Below are 20,811 nucleotides of genomic sequence, written 5' to 3'. Positions count from 1 at the left end.
TCCTATCTCTAGGGAATCAAGATGCACTCAACAGTGTTCAACAACCAGGAAGAGTGTGTGAGTGTGTGCATGTGCGCGCGCAAATGTGAAAGGCCTGTTTTGACCTGTGTGTATAATGTCATATTGTATGTTAGAAGTACATGGATCCTAAGTGTTGTGTTGTTGGACACACACACACATTGGAGTCCTGTGTGTGCGTGCGTGTGTGTAGTGTGCCTGTGTACTTGCAAGCAGGCAGGCTTTGGTTGTGTGTCTACTTGGGATTTGGACCCTTTTCCTCTCCATCCCTCCTTCTCCCCCTCTGTCTCTCTCTGTCTCTGTGTCCTTATCTGCCTTCTCTGTCTCTGTGTCCTTATCTGCCTTCTCTGTCTCTGTGTCCTTATCTGCCTTCTCTGTCTCTGTCTCTCTCTGTCTCTGTGTCCTTATCTGCCTTCTCTGTCTCTCTCTGTCTCTGTGTCCTTATCTGCCTTCTCTGTCTCTGTGTCCTTATCTGCCTTCTCTGTCTCTGTGTCCTTATCTGCATTCTCTGTCTCTCTCTGTCTCTGTGTCCTTATCTGCCTTCTCTGTCTCTGTGTCCTTATCTGCCTTCTCTGTCTCTGTGTCCTTATCTGCCTTCTCTGTCTCTGTGTCCTTATCTGCCTTCTCTGTCTCTCTCTGTCTCTGTGTCCTTATCTGCCTTCTCTGTCTCTCTCTGTCTCTCTCTGTCTCTGTCTCTCTCTGTCTTTGTGTCCTTATCTGCCTTCTCTGTCTCTGTCTCTCCCTGTCTCTGTGTCCTTATCTGCCTTCTCTGTCTCTCTCTGTCTCTGTGTCCTTATCTGCCTTCTCTGTCTCTCTCTGTCTCTGTGTCCTTATCTGCCTTCTCTGTCTCTCTCTGTCTCTGTGTCCTTATCTGCCTTCTCTGTCTCTCTCTGTCTCTGTGTCCTTCTCTGCCTTCTCTGTCTCTCTCTGTCTCTGTGTCATTATCTGCCTTCTCTCTATGTCTCTGTGTCCTTATCTGCCTTCTCTGTCTCTCTCTGTCTCTGTGTCCTTATCTGCCTTCTCTGTCTCTGTCTCTCTCTGTTTCTGTGTCCTTATCTGCCTTCTCTGTCTCTCTCTGTCTCTGTGTCCTTATCTGCCTTCTCTGTCTCTCTGTCTCTGCCTAGCTCTCTCTATTGCTCTCTCTCTCTGTCGCTCTTTCTGTCTCTCTCTCTCTCTGCCATGATCTGTCTTCTCTCTCTCTGTCTCTCTCTGCCTTCTCTGCATTTGTCACTCTCTCCTTTCCTCAGTAACACCAGGCATTGAGAGAAGTAGGCCACTAAAATACTGGCTCCCAAAATATCACTGCTAGAGAGACCCTCTACTCTCTCTCTCATATAGCCAGGAGACAGGTCCTCTCATCCTCTTTTTTTCCCTATCCTCCTTTTTCTCGCCACAGCTCCACCTAGAGCTTCAATCCCTCTGAAAGATATGGCCTAACATGCAGAAAGGACATCCTAGACCTGTGAGTGTGTGAGAGCGAGTGTGTGAGAGTGTGAGAGCTTGCAACAGGTGTAGACTAACAGTGAAATTGTTACTTATGGACCCTTCCCAACAATACAGAGAGAAAAAAGAATAGAAAAATAATAACAGGATAATTAAATACACAATGAGTAACAGTAACAAGATATTCTGAACTAAGTGTTTTGATCATTTTCAAATGTAGTAACATGTCAATGTAGAATACATTGGAGGTCGACCGAATATGATTTTTCAACGCCGATACCGATTATTATGGGACCAAAACAGCCGATACCGATTAATCGGCCGATTTTTGTTTTGAGTGACGTTTGAAACGCTATTAGCGCGCGCTAACTAGCTAGCCATTTCACTTCGGTTACACCAGCCTCATCTCGGGAGTTGATAGGCTTGAAGTCATAAACAGCGCAATGTTTGACGCACAACGAAGAGCTGCTGGCAAAACGCAAAGAAAGTGCTGTTTGAATGAATGGTTACGCGCCTGCTTCTGCCTACCACCGCTCAGTCAAATACTTGTATGCTCAGTCAGATACTTAGATACTTGTATGCTCAGTCAGATTATATGCAACGCAGGACACGCTAGATAATATCTAGTAATATCATCAACCATGTGTAGTTAACTAGTGGTTATGATTGATTGTTTTTTATAAGATAAGTTTAATGCGAGCTAGCAACTTACCTTGGCTTGGTGCATTCGCGTAACAGGCAGTCTCCTTGGAGTGCAATGAGAGAGAGGCAAGTCGTTATTGAGTTGGACTAGTTAACTGTAAGGTTGCAAGATTGGATCCCCCGAGCTGAAAAGGTGAGGTTCCTAGGCCGTCATTGAAAATAAGAATGTGTTCTTAACTGACTTGCCTAGTTGAATTAAAGGTATGAAAAAATATATTTAAAACATTTAAATCTAAAAAATCGGCAAATCGGCGCCCAAATTGTTATGAAAACTTCGGCCCTAATTAATTGGCCATTCCGATTAATCCGTCGACCTCCTAGAATAAATGACCCTTTACATGATACCATAGAAGCAGTGTTCTGATGGTAATGGGGATACCTTGGCAAACATGTCAGAGTGATCATAAAATCAAACAAGTTTATTGGTCCTGTGAAAATCCATAAAAATAATTACAAAGTTATATAGGATGAGCCATGACTAGAATACAGTATATACATATCAAGTGGGTGAAACCGTAGTGGTGACTGTTTATCAGTCTGATGACCTGAAGATAGAAGCTGCTTCTCAATCTCTTGGTCCCAGCTTTGATGCATCTGTACTGTCTCCACCTTCTAGATGGTAGCAGGGTGAACCGGCAGTGGCTCGGGTGAATGATGTCCTTGATTATCTTTTTGGCCTTCCTGTGACATCGGGTGCTGTAGATGTCCTGGAGGGCAGGCAGTGTGCCTCCGGTGATGTGTTGGGCTGACCGCACCACACTCTGGAGAGCCCTGCGGTTGCGACCTGCAATTGCCTTACCAGGCGGTGATACAGCCTGACAGGATGCTCTCAATGGTGCATCTGTAGAAATTTGTTAGGGTACTAGGGGGCAAGCCAGATTTCTTCAGCCTCCAGAGAAGCTGCAGGAACTTGAAGCTCAATGGGGGTGTGCTGTCTCCTGTGGTCCACGATCAGCTCCTTCATTTTGTTGACATTGAGAAAGAGGTTACTTTCCTGGCACCACTCTGCCAGGGTGCCCACCTCTTCCCTGTAGGCTGTCTCGTCGTTCTTGATAATCAGGCCTCTACCACTGTTGTGTCGTCAGCAAACTTGATGATTGAGTTGGAGGCGTGCATGGCCATACAGTCATGGGTGAACAGGGAGTACAGGAGGGGCTGAGCACACACGTGTTGAGGATCAGTGTGGCACAAATGTTGTTGCCTACCTTCATCACTTGGGGTAGGCCCATCAGGAAGTCCAGAACCCAGTTGCTCAAGGAGGGTTTCAGACCCAGCCTCTGAGCTTAATGATGAGCTTGACCACACATCATACCTTCCTGTGTAGTGTCCTGAATACAACAGTAGTTCCCTGATCCTGGTACAGAATATACAGGGTTTCTTCCTCCTATATCGACTGATACCGTTTAATTCAATAATTAAAAAAGACAATACAAGTAAAAGTTGAGTACCATTTCTCTCTCCATTCAGAGACATCAGTATCAATCATTTGTGTCAGTTTGGACTTCAACACATCATCAAATCTAATTTTATTTGTCACATACACATGTTTAGCAGATGTTATTGCGGGTGTAGCGAAATGCTTGCTTGTCTGCATGTGCTGCCTCAATGTTTCTGTGAACACATACTGTACACACAGTCACTGTTCTATTACCAATGGCAGTTAGGGATAGGTGATATCTGACACACACACATATACTATGCAGTCAGACTAAATGTACCTAATTGTGTTCTCCACCTCTACACAACCGTTGGTGAGCAGGCAAGAAGTGAGACTGGAGGTGAGGTCTATGCCAAGGCCCTATCAAGTATAGCAGCATAGATCAGCTCCTGGCCCCTCATCAAAGATACTGGGCAGTCACACACACACACACACACACACACACACACACACACACACACACACACACACACACACACACACACACACACACACAGAGCATTGATTATATTATAAATGGTGGTTATTAGCCTGGTGGAACCAATCTGATCACTGCTTTCACCTTTCTATTTCACTTCAGATATCATCAAATGTGAAGTGAAATACTGTACAATGGTAAACACAGCAATCAGGCTGGTTATACCCTGGACATTATATCTAAATAAGCAACAAATAATGTCAGTTTACATAAATCTATTTTCACAATTGGGTTATCAAATGTATCAAAGTAATGAAGTGGGTTATCTTCTGTATTTGTACAAATGATGAGCCTGTGAAAGCTGTTGTCGCTGACAGGTGAATGTTGCTGGCCGGATACTTGCCAACGTGTGACTGACTGTTCCATTCATAGGAATGCTCACAGTGAGGGCATGCCTGTCTGTTCTATTCATAGGAATGCTCACAGTGAGGGCATGTCTGCATGATGCTGATGAGGGCCCCCTTGCTGGTCTTCTCTATACTGCACGTTCAGCTGCAAACTGGACATCTCTCGAACAACTGCAGCAGGCAATCTTATTAGGTGGTGTTGGGAGGGGCTGTGACGGTGATATAATTGCATTTTGTTCTAAAGAAAGGACAACGCTTTTTGCTAATACACTACCCAATCAAAATGACTACTAGCTGTATCTGCTTGGCTGGGGAATTAACCCACTATTTTATCAAGCTGGGTATTTTTTAATACAACTTTTCACATTTCAAATAGCACACATTACCTGTAGTTGTTGATGGAGCTGTCTGTGTCATCAGTGCAGTAAGGAAGACTCGGCCAACAATGGAGGACGTGTCACAAGGGTACACTTTTATTCTGAGGTATTGCCTGACAAGCTGTGAAAATAGCAAGTGAACAGTGAATTAAATTATTTTTGGAGGTTGCTAAACCATTGCAATCACATTGCAGGACATGTTATGATACCCACCTTTGCTCCTTCTGGTAGGTCCCTGCATCCCTTCATAACCAAGGGATCAGTCTGGCACCCAACTGTGCACTTTGTTTAACAGAAAAACAGGGTCAAAGAGTGTCATCATCCCTCAATTATAAACAGCTTGAGAAATAAGGTAATCTTGTATGGAAGCTAATTCTATGCTTTACAGATATAGACTGACTGGCTCCAGATTAGATTAGATTCTGGCCGGTGACGCCGTTACGCTCTGCAACCAACTGTGACATGTTTTTCTATGGCCCTGGTTTTTTTCTGCTAGTTAGTACACTTTTGTAGTCAGGCATGAATTAGCTAGTACACCCATAGCTGCATCCAATATTTATTTGCGCCCTAGACATGGGTTGCACCTCGGAGGCTAATGTGACTGTTTCATGTAAATTACCCTAATTTAGAGGGGAAATACGATGACGTTGCTAAAGTAGGCAAATAATTAGTAGGAAAAACTTTGCCATTATGATATTGTCCAGTTTACTTTAGAGAGATGGCAAGTTGCCATTACTGTTGCAAGCTAGCAAAGTTGGTCAAAAATAGCTAGCAATGTTAATGTTAGCGAGCTAAAATACGGTTGTCCCCTCAATCTTAGCTGGATAAAATTATACTGCATCTAAAGTCAATCTGGCGACATCACAATCGTGCCAAAAGTTTTCCTACGTATAATTTGCCTTCTTTTGAAATGTTATTGTGTTTCCAAGTCAAATCAGAGTTGTATTGCTAGGTAAGTAGGTAGCTCGGTAGGTATGTAGCTCGCTAGCTAACAACAGCTATGCTACCGATGATAATAATTATCAAAATATAGCTACATATACAGATACATAACAAGCAGTCAATGGCAGGGATCATCAACTAGATTCAGCCACGGATGGTCGGGGGGATGGAACATAATTACAAATCATTTGTAGACTGCAAATTGACCGCAAGGAGCCCAAACAGATATAATATTTGACTAAACAACATAATTTAAACCTTGCTTACATTTGTATGCGAGCACGTGTTTCTCTATTATGCGTGGGAGTTAGTGCCGCTTATGATGAGAAAGGACTATTTAGTTTTTCTCCATGACCATGGCCTTATTTCTATTACAGCATGTTGGATGACTGTCATTCATTTTCCATTCACCCAGTTCAATTTAACGCCAATAGGTTTAGGCTACTACATGAAACTCTAATTTTCCCTATACCCATCATGAGTTTCCTACAACCTAGCCTATAAATGAAAGTTTACAATGTAGGTGCACACAGGTTGAGAGATTTGAGATGATAGACAGTAACACATGGACAGACAGTGACCCATTCAATACAGCCTTGGACGCTCTTACCTGCATCTAGTTTATCTAGGGTGTGAACATTAATCCCCAGTTTCAAAAGAGTTTCTATCGGACAAATGTGGGTATTTTTTATCACCGTTTTGTTTGCTTCTGTGTAAGAAATATTTTTTGAAAAAACCTTTCCAAGCCAAACCAGGTTAAATTAAGGTGAAATAAAATGTAAAATAAATGTCATAATCGCTACACACAGCCTACATTGTTGTCCCCATATTAGCTAAAGTAACATCCTAGTCAACATAGCTAATAGAACTAATGTGTTAGTAAACCCGCTACAATCATGCAGTAGGATTACAGTTAATAGTTAGTAAGCAGTTACACCAGCGGGCCCCAGTGGCAATAAATTAATAAAACCAAAAGCTTACCTTGACTTGGAAGAGTTACAGTGTTGTGTCGGATAGTCATAGCCAGCTAGCTAACATAGCATCCCTCTGTTTGAGCTGGGTGTTTGAGTAACTAAACTAGCCAGCTGCATTTGGTAGCTAAGTAAGTGAAACTGAAAGTGAAACATTTGGCAATCTCTCTCTTGCTTCTACTTAATTTTCGAAGAAATTAATTTGTGAAAATTGTTCAACTATGGTCTTTCTCTCTCTTTGAGTCACCTACTCACCACATGTTATGCACTGCAGTGCTAGCATTCTCTGATCCTTTGATTGGGTGGACAACATGTCAGTTCATGTTTCAAGAGCTCTGATAGGTTGGAGGACGTCCTCCAGAAGTTGTCATAATTACTGTGTAAGTCTCAGGATGGGGGTGAGAACCAAGAACCTCCTAGGTTTTGTATTGAAGTCAATGTACCAAGAGGAGGTTGGAAGATAGCTGTCCTCCGGATACACCATGGTGCTACCCTACAGAGTGCTGTTGAGGCTACTGTAGACCTTCATTGCATAACAGTGTGTTTTAATCAATTATTTGGTGACTTGAATATATTTAGTATGGTTTTATCTAAAAAGGATAACATTTATAATTTTTATGAAATTCACTGAGGAGGATGGTCCTCCCCTTCTTCCTCTGAGGAGCCTACAGATTAGAAACATTTAAATCACTTGGAGTGGATTTACTGGTGTTTTTACAGTCGTTATGTCCAACAATGAAAATATATATACAGTTGAAGTCGGAAGTTTACATACATCTTAGGCAAATACATTTAAACTCAGTTTTTCACAATTCCTGACATTTAATCCAAGGAAAAATTCCCTGTGATAGGTCAGTTAGGATCACTACTTTATTTTAAGAATGTGAAATGTCAGAATAATAGTAGAGAGTATGACTTATTTAAGCTTTATTTCTTTCATCACATCCCCAGTAGGTCAGAAGTTGACACACTTAATTAGTCATTGGTATCATTGCCTTTAAATTGTTTAACTTAGGTCAAACGTTTCGGGTAGCCTTCCACAAGCTTCCCACAATAAGTTGGATGAATTTTGGCCCAATCCTCCTGACAGAGCTGGTGTAACTGAGTCAGGTTTGTGATGGCCACTCCAATCCCTTGACTTTGTTGTCCTTAAGCCATTTTGCCACAACTTTGGAAGTATGCTTGGGGTTGTTGTCCATTTGGAAGACCCATTTGCAACCAAGCTTTAACTGATGTCTTTAGATGTTGCTTCAATATATCCACAATTTTCCTTTCTCATGAAGCAATCAATTTTGTGAAGTGCACCAGTCCCTCCTGCAGCAAAGCACACCCACAACATGATGTTACCACCCCCGTGCTTCATGGTTGGGATGGTGTTCTTCGATTTGCAAGCCTCCCCGTTTCCTACAAACATAACGATGGTCATTATGGCCAAACAGTTCTATTTTTGTTTCATCAGACCATTCATCGGAGGACATTTCTCCAAAAAGTACAATCTTTGTCCCCATGTGCAGTTGCAAACCGTAGTCTGGCTTTTTTATGGCGGTTTTGGAGCAGTGGCTTCTTCCTTGCTGAGTGGCCTTTCAGGTTATGTCAATATTGGACTCGTTTTACTGTGGATATAGATACTTTTGTACCTGTTTCCTCCAGCATCTTCACAGGGTCCATTGCTGATGTTCTGGGGTTGATTTGCACTTTTCGCACCAAAGTACATTCATCTCTAGGAGACAGAACGCGCCTCCTTCCTGAGTGGCATGACGGCTGCGTGGTCCCGTGGTCTGTCACGTTCTGACCTTTAGTTCCCTTGTTTTGTCTTTGTTTTAGTATGGTCAGGGCGTGAGTTGGGTGGGCAGTCTATGTGTGTTTTTCTATGTTGGGGTTTTGAGTTCAGCCTAGTATGGTTCTCAACCAGGGGCAGGTGTCGTTAGTTGTCTGATTGAGAATCATACTTAGGTAGCCTGGGTTTCACTTTTGAGTTGTGGGTGTTTGTTTCCGTGTGAGTGTTTGTTGCCACACGGTACTGTTTCGGTTTTCGTTCATGTTCACGTTTATTGTTTTATATTTCATAGTGTTCAGTTTATATCTTAAAATAAACGTAATGGACACTTACCACGCTGCGCATTGGTCCTCCGATCCTTCTCGGTACTCCTCCTCAGAAGAGGAGGAGGAATGACGTTACATGGTCTTTATACTTACTTGCGTACTATTGTTTGTACAGATGAACGTGGTACCTTCAGGTGTTTGGAAATTGCTCCCAAGGATGAACCAGACTTGTGGAGGTCTATAATTTTTTTCTGAATTCTTGGCTGATTTCTTCTGGATTTCCCAATATGTCAAGCAAAGAGACACTGAGTTTGAAGGTAGGCCTTGAAATACATCCACAGGTACACCTCCAACTGACTCAAATGATGTCAATTATCATATCAGAAGCTTCTAAAGCCATGACATCATTTTGTGGAATTTCCCAAGCTGTTTAAAGGTACAGTCAACTTAGTGTATGTAAACTTCTGACCCACTGGAATTGTGATACAGTGAATTATAAGTGAAATAATCTGTCCAACCGGCCTCACAACCACAGACCACGTGTAACCGCACCAGCCCAGGTCCTCCTGCGGGATCATCTGAGACCAGCCACCCGGATATCTGATGAAACTGAGGACTATTCTTGTCTGTAATAAATCCCTTTTGTTGAAAAAACTCATTCTGATTGGCTGGGCCTGGCTCCCAAGTGGGTGGGGTGGGCCTGTGCTATCCCAGGCCCACCCATGGCTGAGCCCCTGCCCAGTCATGTGAAATCCATAGATTAAGGCCTAATGAATTTATTTAAATCGACTGATTTCCTTATATGAACAGTTACACAGTAAAATCGTGGTAATTGTTGCATGTTGTGTTCATATTTTTGGTCAGTATATAATTGTTTTTTCTTTGCTCTAAAATCTTGGGGGGCCAAATAAATCCACATGTCACCAGTTGGGGAACCCTGGTCTATGGTCTAGTATCCGGTATACTCACCATCACTGGGGACCAATGCCCTCCAACCACCTGCTCTGCATGATGGAGGTCCTTCAGCATGGCATGCAAACCATTGTTGTTGGCTGTGCATCCTGCTGGAAGCCTACGTTCAAAATATACCCATCTTCAACCCGAGCTGGAAGAGTGCGTTGCATGGGTCTTTTCAGTTTCAAACAGCTGTGATCCTTTGAATGCGTTGGTTGGGGGCGATGAAACAACAGAGGTCCATTCAATGACGGAGACGGAGGGGCGATTTGCACGTGGAGCTTGGCAAAAGGGGGGATGACTTGTTGACATAAATGTAATTCAAACCCAACCTTCATTTACTCGTTGTGACGCTCTGAGTTTCCACATTTTCACACTAGAATAAATATTTCTCACTCCTATTGATGCCACATAGGCCGTTGTCAAAGGGATTCGTTGTTTTTTAACCTGTTGCGACGACCAAACCCGGATCCGGGATTCTATTTATAGACCTAAGCTCATTACCATAACGCAACGTTAACTTTTCATGAAAATCGCAAATGAAATGAAATAAATATGCTAGCTCTCAAGCTTAGCCTTTTGTTAACAACACTGTCATCTCAGATTTTCAAAATATGCTTTTCAACCATAGGAAAACAATCATTTGTGTAACAGTAGCTAGCTAGCGTAGCATTTAGCGTTAGCATTAGCGTTAGCATTAGCGTTAGCATTTAGCAGGCAACTATCACAAAAACAAGTAAAGCCTTCAAATAAAATAACTTACCTTTGAAGAACTTCTGATGTTTTCAATGAGGAGACTCTCAGTTAGATAGCAGATGCTCCGTTTTTCCAAAAAGATTCTTTGTGTATTAGAAATAGCTCCGTTTTGTACATCACATTTGGCTACCAAAAAAAACAAAACAAAAAAAAAAAAAAAAACGAAAATTCAGCCCTCAAAACGCGAACTTTTTTCCAAATGAACTCCATAATATCGACTGAAACATGGCAAACGTGGTTTAGAATCAATCCTCAAGGTGTTTTTCCACATATCTCTTCAATGATATATCCTTCGTGGAAGCCTGGTTTCTCCTTGCTCTCAAATGGAAAAATAATTGCACCTGGCTTTACGCTCCAATTTCGACGCAGGGACACCAGGCGGACACTTGGAAAATGTAGTCTCTTATGGTCAATCTTCCAATGATATGCCTACAAATACGTCACAATGCTGCTAACACTTTGGGTGAACGACAGAAAGTGTAGGCTCATTCCTTGCGCAATCACAGCCATATAAGGAGACAATGGAAAACAGAGCTTCAGAAATTCTGCTCATTTCCTGGTTGATGCATCATCTTGGTTTCGCCTGTAGAATGAGTTCTGGGGCACTTACAGACAATATCTTTGCAGATTCTGAAACTTCAGAGTGTTTTCTTTCAAAAACTGTCAAGAATATGCATAGTCGAGCATCTTTTCGTGACAAAATATCGCGCTTAAAACGGGAACGTTTTTTATCCAAAAATGAAATAGCGCCCCTAGAGATCAAAGAGGTTAAGGGCAGTCACTCTTTAAAATGGGTGACAGGTCTTTAGTCTCAGTTCTTTCCCTCCTTTATGGAAATATGTACCATCAGCTGTGTGTAGTGGAGGGGAGTCCTTGGCTCTATTAGTAATACAATGAGATGATCAGCTATGAGGCAGCATAGTGAATTAGTATTTACCCCCCTGTTGGCCCACAGCCACAGAGAATGAGGACAATTGGATGGGTCACTCATGTTTGCTTAAATGTAATCCTGTTTTAGTGTGTTATATGCTGTGTGTGGCACTATAGAAAGGTGTGTGTGTGTTTAATAATGTGCACGTGTATGTGTGTATGTTAACGTGCACGTGCATGTGTGTCCGTGGGTGCATGTGTGTGTGTTTTCGATTCTTATCTGAGCATGTTAAATCTCACACTCTTAGAGGCAGTTAATTATGTCCTCAGATATGGATTGCATGTGTATTTCCCCATTAAATGATCATACCATCACACAACACTAGTCTCATTCATACAGAGCTTTTGTTTGTGTGCTAATGTGCTAGTGCTATACTAGATGACTGACAGGGGGCGCTGTGTTGAAGCCCCAAGCCTCCATCTTGGCACTCTCCGACCGTTGTAAAAATGATTTTGGAAACTATAGAAATGCATTTATTAATATCTATACTTGTTTTTGCCACGTTTATTCTATTACAGACACCTTCACCACTTGGGAAAATAAAAAATCATATTACGTTAGCAAAACATATTTAAAAGAGTATGTCTTTTTTAAAGTTCTGATGTTACTGTCTCCACTACAACAACAACAAAAAATACTTAAATACATGTCATTTTGTCCTTGAAGAATTTAATTTAAATAATTGTAGAATTCCATTCATTCCTATGGAGGACTGCTTCTTCTGGGGAATGCCAATATGGCTGACCAGTGGCTTCAAAGCCTCTCATTGGCCAATGCATAGCATCAGCAATCCAGGGTTTTTTCATCATCGGTTTCACCCAGGGCTAATATCTACTGGAAAGCCTTTTACTTTCTCTGTAGCCTATGTTTCATGAACTTTAAAGTACATGTGCATTATGCAATGGTTTTGCCTGACCCAAATGTTTTTGTAAAGCTTGAATACATTCGGCATGGAATGCATTCAGCAGCGTGTGTGAGTTTGTGTGTGCCGTGGGTATGTGTTTGTACAGACAGTACAGACTCTTACCTGCTCGTGCAATTCCATTGTGTGCAAACGGAGGGTGGCTAGTCAGTAACTGTAGGCTAGTCAGTAACCATAACCTCAGAATGCACACACACACACACACACACACAGACATACACAGCTACCTGGACTATTTGCATAGACCTTTTTTTAAACTGCTGCTACTTGCTGTTTATTATCTGTGCATAGTAATTTTACCCCTATCTACATGTTGTGTACATATTACCTCAATTACCTCGACTAATCTGTACGCCCGCACATCGACTCAGTACCGGTACCCCCTGTATGTATCCTCGTTATTGTTATTTTATTGTGTTACTTTTTTTTACTTGTATTTTCTTAACTCTTATTTTATTAAAACTGAATTGTTGGTTAAAGGCTTGTAAGTTAGCATTTCACGGTAAGGTTGTTATATTCGGCACATGAGAGAGCGAGAGAGTGATGGGGAAGGACAGTAGAGCGATGGGGAAGGACAGTAGAGCGATGGGGAAGGACAGTAGAGCGATGGGGAAGGACAGTAGAGCGATGGGGAAGGACAGTAGAGCGATGGGGAAGGACAGTAGAGAGATGGGGAAGGACAGTAGAGCCATGGGGAAGGACAGTAGAGCCATAAGGAAGGACAGTAGAGCGATGGGGAAGGACAGTAGAGTGATTTGGGAGGACAGTAGAGCCATGGGGGAGAACAGTAGAGCCATGGGGGAGAACAGTAGAGCCATGGGGGAGGACAGTAGAGCCATGGGGAAGGACAGTAGAGCCATGGGGGAGAACAGTAGAGCCATGGGGGAGAACAGTAGAGCCATGGGGGAGGACAGTAGAGCCATGGGGGAGGACAGTAGAGCCATGGGGGAGAACAGTAGAGCCATGGGGGAGGACAGTAGAGCCATGGGGAAGGACAGTAGAGCGATGGGGGAGGACAGTAGAGCCATGGGGGAGGACAGTAGAGCCATGGGGGAGGACAGTAGAGCCATGGGGAAGGATAGTAGAGCCATGGGGAAGGACAGTAGAGCCATGGGGGAGGACAGTAGAGCCATGGGGGAGAACAGTAGAGCCATGGGGGAGGACAGTAGAGCCATGGGGGAGGACAGTAGAGCCATGGGGGAGAACAGTAGAGCCATGGGGGAGGACAGTAGAGCCATGGGGAAGGACAGTAGAGCCATGGGGGAGGACAGTAGAGCCATGGGGGAGGACAGTAGAGCCATGGGGGAGAACAGTAGAGCCATGGGGGAGAACAGTAGAGCCATGGGGGAGGACAGTAGAGTGATGGGGGAGGACAGTAGAGCCATGGGGGAGGACAGTAGAGCCATGGGGGAGAACAGTAGAGCCATGGGGGAGGACAGTAGAGCCATGGGGGAGGACAGTACAGCGATGGGGGAGCACAGTAGAGCCATGGGGAAGGACAGTAGAGCGATGGGGGAGGACAGTAGAGCGATGGGGGAGGACAGTAGAGCCATGGGGGAGGACAGTAGAGCCATGGGGGAGAACAGTAGAGCCATGGGGAAGGACAGTAGAGCCATGGGGAAGGACAGTAGAGCCATGGGGAAGGACAGTAGAGCCATGGGGAAGGACAGTAGAGCCATGGGGGAGAACAGTAGAGCCATGGGGAAGAACAGTAGAGCCATGGGGGAGAACAGTAGAGCCATGGGGGGGGACAGTAGAGCCATGGGGGGGGACAGTAGAGCCATGGGGGAGAACAGTAGAGCGATGGGGAAGGACAGTAGAGCGATGGGGAAGGACAGTAGAGCCATGGGGATGGACAGTAGAGTGATGGGGAAGGACAGTAGAGCCATGGGGGAGAACAGTAGAGCCATGGGGGAGAACAGTAGAGCCATGGGGGAGGACAGTAGAGTGATGGGGAAGGACAGTAGAGCCATGGGGGAGGACAGTAGAGCCATGGGGGAGGACAGTAGAGCCATGGGGGAGGACAGTAGAGCCATGGGGGAGGACAGTAGAGCCATGGGGGAGAACAGTAGCGCCATGGGGGAGGACAGTAGAGCCATGGGGGAGGACAGTAGAGCCATGGGGGAGAACAGTAGAGCCATGGGGGGGGACAGTAGAGCCATGGGGGGGGACAGTAGAGCGATGGGGGAGAACAGTAGTGCCATGGGGAAGGACAGTAGAGCCATGGGGGAGGACAGCAGAGAGAGACCCCCCGTCATGACACCCTCTGGCTACCTCTCTGTGCTGTTCTCTCATGCAGAAATATACCCGTCTGCTGGGAGAGAGAGGGAATGTAGAGAGAAAAGATAATTACAACCATACACATTACATCCATAGAGGCAGAAAAGACATCGAAAATGGATTGAGAGACAACGAGAGAAAAGAGGAGGGGGAGAAGAGGAGTATGGCAGATAGAGAGAGGGGGAGTCAGATCTGTGTGGCGTTGCCCCGAGATACAAGATGTCATAATAAGGCAAAGGGGATGGAGGGAAGGAGGGAGGTACGGACCACTCAGGGAGAGGAGTAGGAGAGACCTCAAGGAGAAGTGGTTTGGTTTCCCATTGGTCCCAGCCCTCCCACCCCCCTCTCTCTGTCAGGCAGTGGTTTGTTCCAGTTCGCTCTGGGCTCTGTTGTTGTGCAGAGCTGCAGAAGGCCTGCTAGAGCCATCTACTGCACTGCTGCTGTTTTGGAAAGAGGGAGAGAGAGAGAAAGGGAGAGAGGGTGAAAAGGAAGAGGAGGACAGACAAAGCGGATTGAGACTGTGGGAGCTTGTGTGTTCATTTCATCACCATTTAAGAACCAACCCAGGAGGACAGAGAACACGAGGAAAGAGAGTGAAAAAACGAAAGTGAAATAGAGGGTGAAGGAGGTAAAGGAAGGGAGGAAGCTGGGTCTGAGGAAAGGTGTCTGACATTGCTTGTCTCGCTTCACACGCAGGAAGATTTCTGCTCAGACAGCCCACAGCTGCTTTTTTCCCCCTACTACTCTTGGAGCGTTGTCCTCCATCCTTTCTTCTCCTCTGAGCAAGAGGAGGAGAGCTAGAAGGAGAAAGAGAGGAGGAGGAGGGGAGGCAGCCCCCCCTCCCCCTTACACAGACACACGGCACAGAACGAAGGGAGAGAGAAGCAGAGAAAAGAGAGCCTGTTCCTTGCCGTCTCTCTGTCGTCCCTCGGCGAGCGAGCGGCTAACAGGCACCGCTCATGTCCATGAACTCAGAGAAATCCTCGTCCCCCGAAAGGTAACATGTCCTCCCCTGCCCCCCTGCATTTTGTCTGGCTGACTGTCATTCTGTCTTCTGCTCCAGAATTCCCCCATATCCTTCCCTCCCTCCCCACCCACCCTCCTTCCTTCTCTCTCTATCCATCTGTCTCTCCGTCTATCCTTATCTCTGTCCATCTCTAGCCAGTTGTCGTCTGCTATTGTTTGTAGAGGGTGCAGTGTGCTGACACGGTGAGGAAAAAGGCGCAGTGGTCAATTGTTGCATGCTGATGTAGCTTTTCATACAGCCAGTGGAAAGACAACAACACATAGCCACCCAATCAAACCATCTCTGTCTGTCTGTCTGTCTGTCTGTCTGTCTGTCTGTCTGTCTGTCTGTCTGTATGATGATGGCTGCTCCTGCACAGCATATCTGCATATCTGTCGACATGTCAACATTAGCACAGCCACTATCACATCTCAGCAGGACAAAACACACTTCAAATGACGAACACATCACCAGCAGCACATCTCAAAACACATGACAACAACCAAACAACAGACCTCCTACAACCATCCCCCAAAAACCTGAAAATGTTGTTGTTCATGTACATATATTGCAGATGTTATTGCAGGTGGCAGAGAAATGTTTATGTTTCTAACACCAACAGTGCAGTAATACCTAACAATATCAAACAAATGTAAATTAAGAAATTTAGAAATATCAGAACAAGCAATGTCAGATTCTGGAGTGTGTGCGTGTGTGTGTGTGCGTGTGTGCGTGTGTGTGCGTGTGTGCGTGTGTGGGTGTGTGTGTGTACACAGTTGAAGTCGGAAGTTTACATACACTTAGGTTGGAGTCATTAAAACTTGTTTTTCAAACACTCCACAAATTTCTTGTTAACAAACTATGGTTTTGGTAAGTCGGTTAGGACATCTACTTTGTGCATGACACAAGTCATTTTTCCAACAATTGTTTACAGACAGATTATTTCACTTATAATTCACTGTATCACAATTCTAGTGGGTCAGAAGGTTACATACACTAATTTGACTGTGCCTTTGAACAGCTTGGAAAATTCCAGAAAATGTTGTCATGGATTTAGAAGCTTCTGATATGATAATTGACATCATTTGAGTCAATTGGTGGTATACCTGTGGATGTATTTCAAGGCCTACCTTCAAACTCAGTGCCTCTTTACTTGACATATTGGGAAAACCAGAGGAAATCAGCCAAGACCTCAGAAAAAAAATTGTAGACCTCCACAAGTCTGGTTCATTCTTGGGAGCAATTTCCAAACGCCTGAAGGTACCACCTTCATCTGTACAAACAATAGTACGCAAGTCTAAACACCATGGGACCACGCAGCTGTCATACCGCTCAGGAAGGAGACGCATTCTGTCTCATTTTAAAAGGGTAATTGATCATTATAAAACCCTTTTGCAATTATGTTAGCACAGTTAAAAACTGTTGTGCTGATTTAAAGAAGCAATAAAACTGGCCTTCTTTGGACTAGTTGAGTATCTGGAGCATCAGCATTTGTGGGTTCGATTACAGGCTCAAAATGGCTAGAAACAAAGAACTTTCTTCTGAAACTCGTCAGTCTATTCTTGTTCTGAGAAATCATGGCCATTCCATGCGAGAATTTGCCAAGAAACTGAAGATCTCATTCAACGCTATGTACTACTCCCTTCACAGAACAGAGCAAACTGTCACTAACCAGAATAGAAAGAAGAGTGGGAAGCCCCGGTGCACAACTGAGCAAGAGGACAAGTACATTAGAGTGTCTAGTTTGAGAAACAGATGCCTCAAGTCCTCAACTGGCAGCTTCATTAAATAGTTCCCGCAAAACACCAGTCTCAACATCAACAGTGAAGAGGCGACTCCAGAATGCTGGCCTTCTAGGCAGAGTTGCAAAGAAAACGCCATATCTCAGACTGGCCAGTAAAAAAAAAAGATTAAGATGGGCAAAAGAACACAGACACTGGACAGAGGAACTCTGCCTAGAAGGGCAGCATCCCAGAGTCGCCTCTTCACTGTTGACGTTGAGACTGGTGTTTTGTGGGTTCTATATTTTATATTTTATATTCTTCAAAGTAGCCACCCTTTGCCTTGATGACAGCTTTGCACACTCTTGGCATTCTCTCAAACAGCTACACCTGGAATGATTTTCCAAAAGTCGTGAAGGTGTTCCCACATATGCTGGGCTCTTGTTGGATGCTTTTCCTTCACTCTGCTCTCCTACTTACCCTAAACCATCTCAATTGTGTTGAGGTTGGGTGATTGTGGAGGCCAGGTCATCGGATGCAGCACTCCATCACTCTCCTTCTTGGTCAACTTTCCCTTCCACAGCCTGGAGGTGTGTTGGGTCATTGTCCTGTTGAAAAACAAATGATAGTCCCACTAAGAGCACACCAGATGGGATGGCGTATCCCTGCAGAATGCCTTCTGTATCCATTATGGTATGAGGTCGGTTGGTTTGCAGAGCCTTCAACAAAACCATAGCCCTGACCTTAACCACTTGGAATTAATGCCAAAACTGTTAACATCGTGAGTTATTTCTGTTTTTTAAACCCTGTAACAGTGCAGAGCTAACTCTGATACCATGAGGAATTCATGTGTCAAAAATAGGCGTTCATCCATAATACGTTGAATTTCGAAAAATAACTATGAGCTCTTGTTGCAGTATAAGACGGCATCCAGAATGTGTTTGTTAATGTCATAACAAAGCCGGCTTATATTATGCCTAATGCATTATCAGTGATATACAATGCAATATAAGTATCTATGCCAACAGACGGTATACACGTGTATTAATGCTAATATGTGAGCAGGTTTATATGGGCTAATGTATTTGTGTAAGAGGGCAGATTATTTGAAGTGTATCAGCAATAGGCCTATTCATTATTATATTTGATTTCATGTCATCTGAGAGCTTTATCTGGATATCTGTGCCAAATCACTATATTGGGCCTGTGTTTGGGGTATCATTGCTTTATTTTTAAAGTACCATCTGGGCCAGAGGAATACACACACACACACACACACACTGCTGAGTTAGATTGAGCTAAACTGTGATAGCCATCAGTCAGTTGAGCTGACTAGCTGAGACGCCAGCAGCAGGAGCAGCCTATCTACTTCTGTGTGAATTAGGATGGGGGATAGATAGAGGTGAAGGATAGAGGGAGGGATGGAAGAAGTGTGGTAGGAGGAGATCTGTGAGCGTAATGGTGCTCTGCAGGCAGGCAGATTTTGACGACGGCTGTTGTGTAAGATGGCACTAGATGCATGGCAGGGGAAAGGAGGTAGAACTGGTTCTTGATCAGATATCTTTATTTCGTCCCTAATGGTTATGATGATTATTGTGACCAGGTAATCTGACCCTAGATCTGTGGTTAGGGAGAACTACAAAGGACTGTACCTCGAGCCATGGCAGGGATGGGTGCAGCTGGGAAGGGAGGGATTGGGGGAGGTCAGGGAGGGGTGTGCGATTTGATATCTGTTTGTGTTGTTTGGTTGCAGTCTTTGTTCTATAACAGAATGTAAATGTAATGTTCTGTTGTATTAGTCCACAGCTGAGCTGGGGTGTCGGTGGCATGATGTTCTACATGGATGGGGTCGGGTGTTTGTGTCTGGACTGCAGTGCCTAGTTTGAGAGAAAAAGTGGCAAGAGAAACAGAGAGAGGAAGAAGAAGGAGACAGAGAGAGAAAGCTAAAGAGGCAGAGAGAAGGAGACAGAAAGAAGGTGAGAGATAAAGCTAAAGAAACAGAGAGAAGGAGACAGAGAGAGGGAGAAAGCTAAAAAGACAGAGAAGGAGACAGAGAGATAAAGCTAAAGAGGCAGAGAGAAGGAGACCGAGAGAGAAAGCTAAAGAAACAGAGAGAAGGAGACAGAGAGAGGGAGAAAGCTAAAGAGACAGAGAAGGAGACAGAGAGATAAAGCTAAAGAGGCAGAGAGAAGGAGACCGAGAGAGAAAGCTAAAGAGGCAGAGAGAAGGAGACAGAGAGAGAAAGCTAAAGAAACAGAGAGAAGGAGATAGAGAGAGGGAGAACGCTAAAGAGGCAGAGAAGGAGACAGAGAGATAAAGCTAAAGAAACAGAGAGAAGGAGACAGAGAGATAAAGCTAAAGAGGCAGAGAGAAGGAGACAGAGAGAGAAAGCTAAAGAGGCAGAGAGAAGGAGACCGAGAGAGAAAGCTAAAGAGGCAGAGAGAAGGAGACAGAGAGAGAAAGCTAAAGAAACAGAGAGAAGGAGATAGAGAGAGGGAGGGAGAGAGAGAGAAAGCTATAGAGACAGAATGGAGGCAGCGAGAGAGAGAAAGCTATAGAGATAGAGTGGAGGCAGAGAGAGAGAGAAGGAGACAGAGAGAAGGAGACCGAGAGAGAGAAAGCTAAAGAGACAGAGAGAATGAGACAGAGAGAGAGAAGGAGACAGAGATAAAGCTAAAGAAACAGAGAGAAGGAGACAGAGAGAGGGAGAAAGCTAAAGAAACAGAGAGAAGGAGACAGAGAGAAGGAGTCAGAGAGAGGGAGAAAGCTAAAGAGACAGAGAGAGAGAAAGAGACGGAGAGAAAGCTAAAGAGACAGAGAGAGAGAGAAAGCTAAAGACACAGAGAGAAGGAGACAGAGAGAGAGAAAGCTAAAGAGACAGAGAAGGAGACAGAGAGAAGGAGTCAGAGAGAGGGAGACGGAGAGAGAGAGAAAGCTAAAGAGACAGAGAGAGAAAGCTAAAGATACAGAGAAGGAGACAGAGAGAGAGAGAAAGCTAAGGAGATAGAGAGATAAAGCTAAAGAGGCAGAGAGAAGGAGACAGAGAGAAGGAGATGAAGAGAGAGAGAAAGCTAAAGAGACAGAGAGAGAGAAAGCTAAAGAGGCAGAGAGAAGGAGACAGAGAAAGCTAAAGAGACAGAGAGAGAGAGAGAAAGCTAAAGAGACAGAGGAGAGAGAGAGAGCTAAGGAGACAGAGAGAGAGAGAGAGAGAGAAAGCTAAGGAGACAGAGGAGAGAAAGAAAGCTAAAGAGACAGAGAGAAGGAGACAGACAGTAAATCTCAGTAAGACCAAAATAATGGTGTTCCAAAAAAGGTCCAGTCACCAGGACCACAAATATAAATTCCATCTAGACACTGTTGCCCTAGAGCACACAAAAAACTATACATACCTTGGCCTAAACATCAGCGCCACAGGTAACTTCCACAAAGCTGTGAACAATCTGAGAGACAAGGCAAGAAGGGCCTTCTATGCCATCAAAAGG

The 20,811-nt window shown here is 44.3% G+C and overlaps 1 protein-coding gene across 3 annotated transcripts in view; it reads left to right on the top strand.

Moving 5' to 3' along the window:
- The window catches only part of LOC139406511 (SRSF protein kinase 2-like), a 97,653-nt gene that overhangs the window by 15,002 nt on the left and 61,840 nt on the right, over positions 1-20,811 (top strand). The window contains exon 1 of one of the 3 annotated variants that reach the window (XM_071149173.1): positions 14,974-15,599. The exons of the other annotated variants lie outside the window; for them this stretch is intronic. Coding sequence (XP_071005274.1) covers positions 15,562-15,599 — 38 coding nt within the window. The 5' untranslated portion in view covers positions 14,974-15,561. Of the gene's footprint in view, positions 1-14,973; positions 15,600-20,811 lie in introns of those variants that run through there. 3 annotated transcript variants of the gene reach the window in all.

Source organism: Oncorhynchus clarkii, chromosome 4 (assembly GCF_045791955.1).
Source record: "Oncorhynchus clarkii lewisi isolate Uvic-CL-2024 chromosome 4, UVic_Ocla_1.0, whole genome shotgun sequence".
NCBI classification, from domain to species: domain Eukaryota; kingdom Metazoa; phylum Chordata; class Actinopteri; order Salmoniformes; family Salmonidae; genus Oncorhynchus; species Oncorhynchus clarkii.
This window is presented reverse-complemented; position numbering and strand designations above follow the sequence as displayed.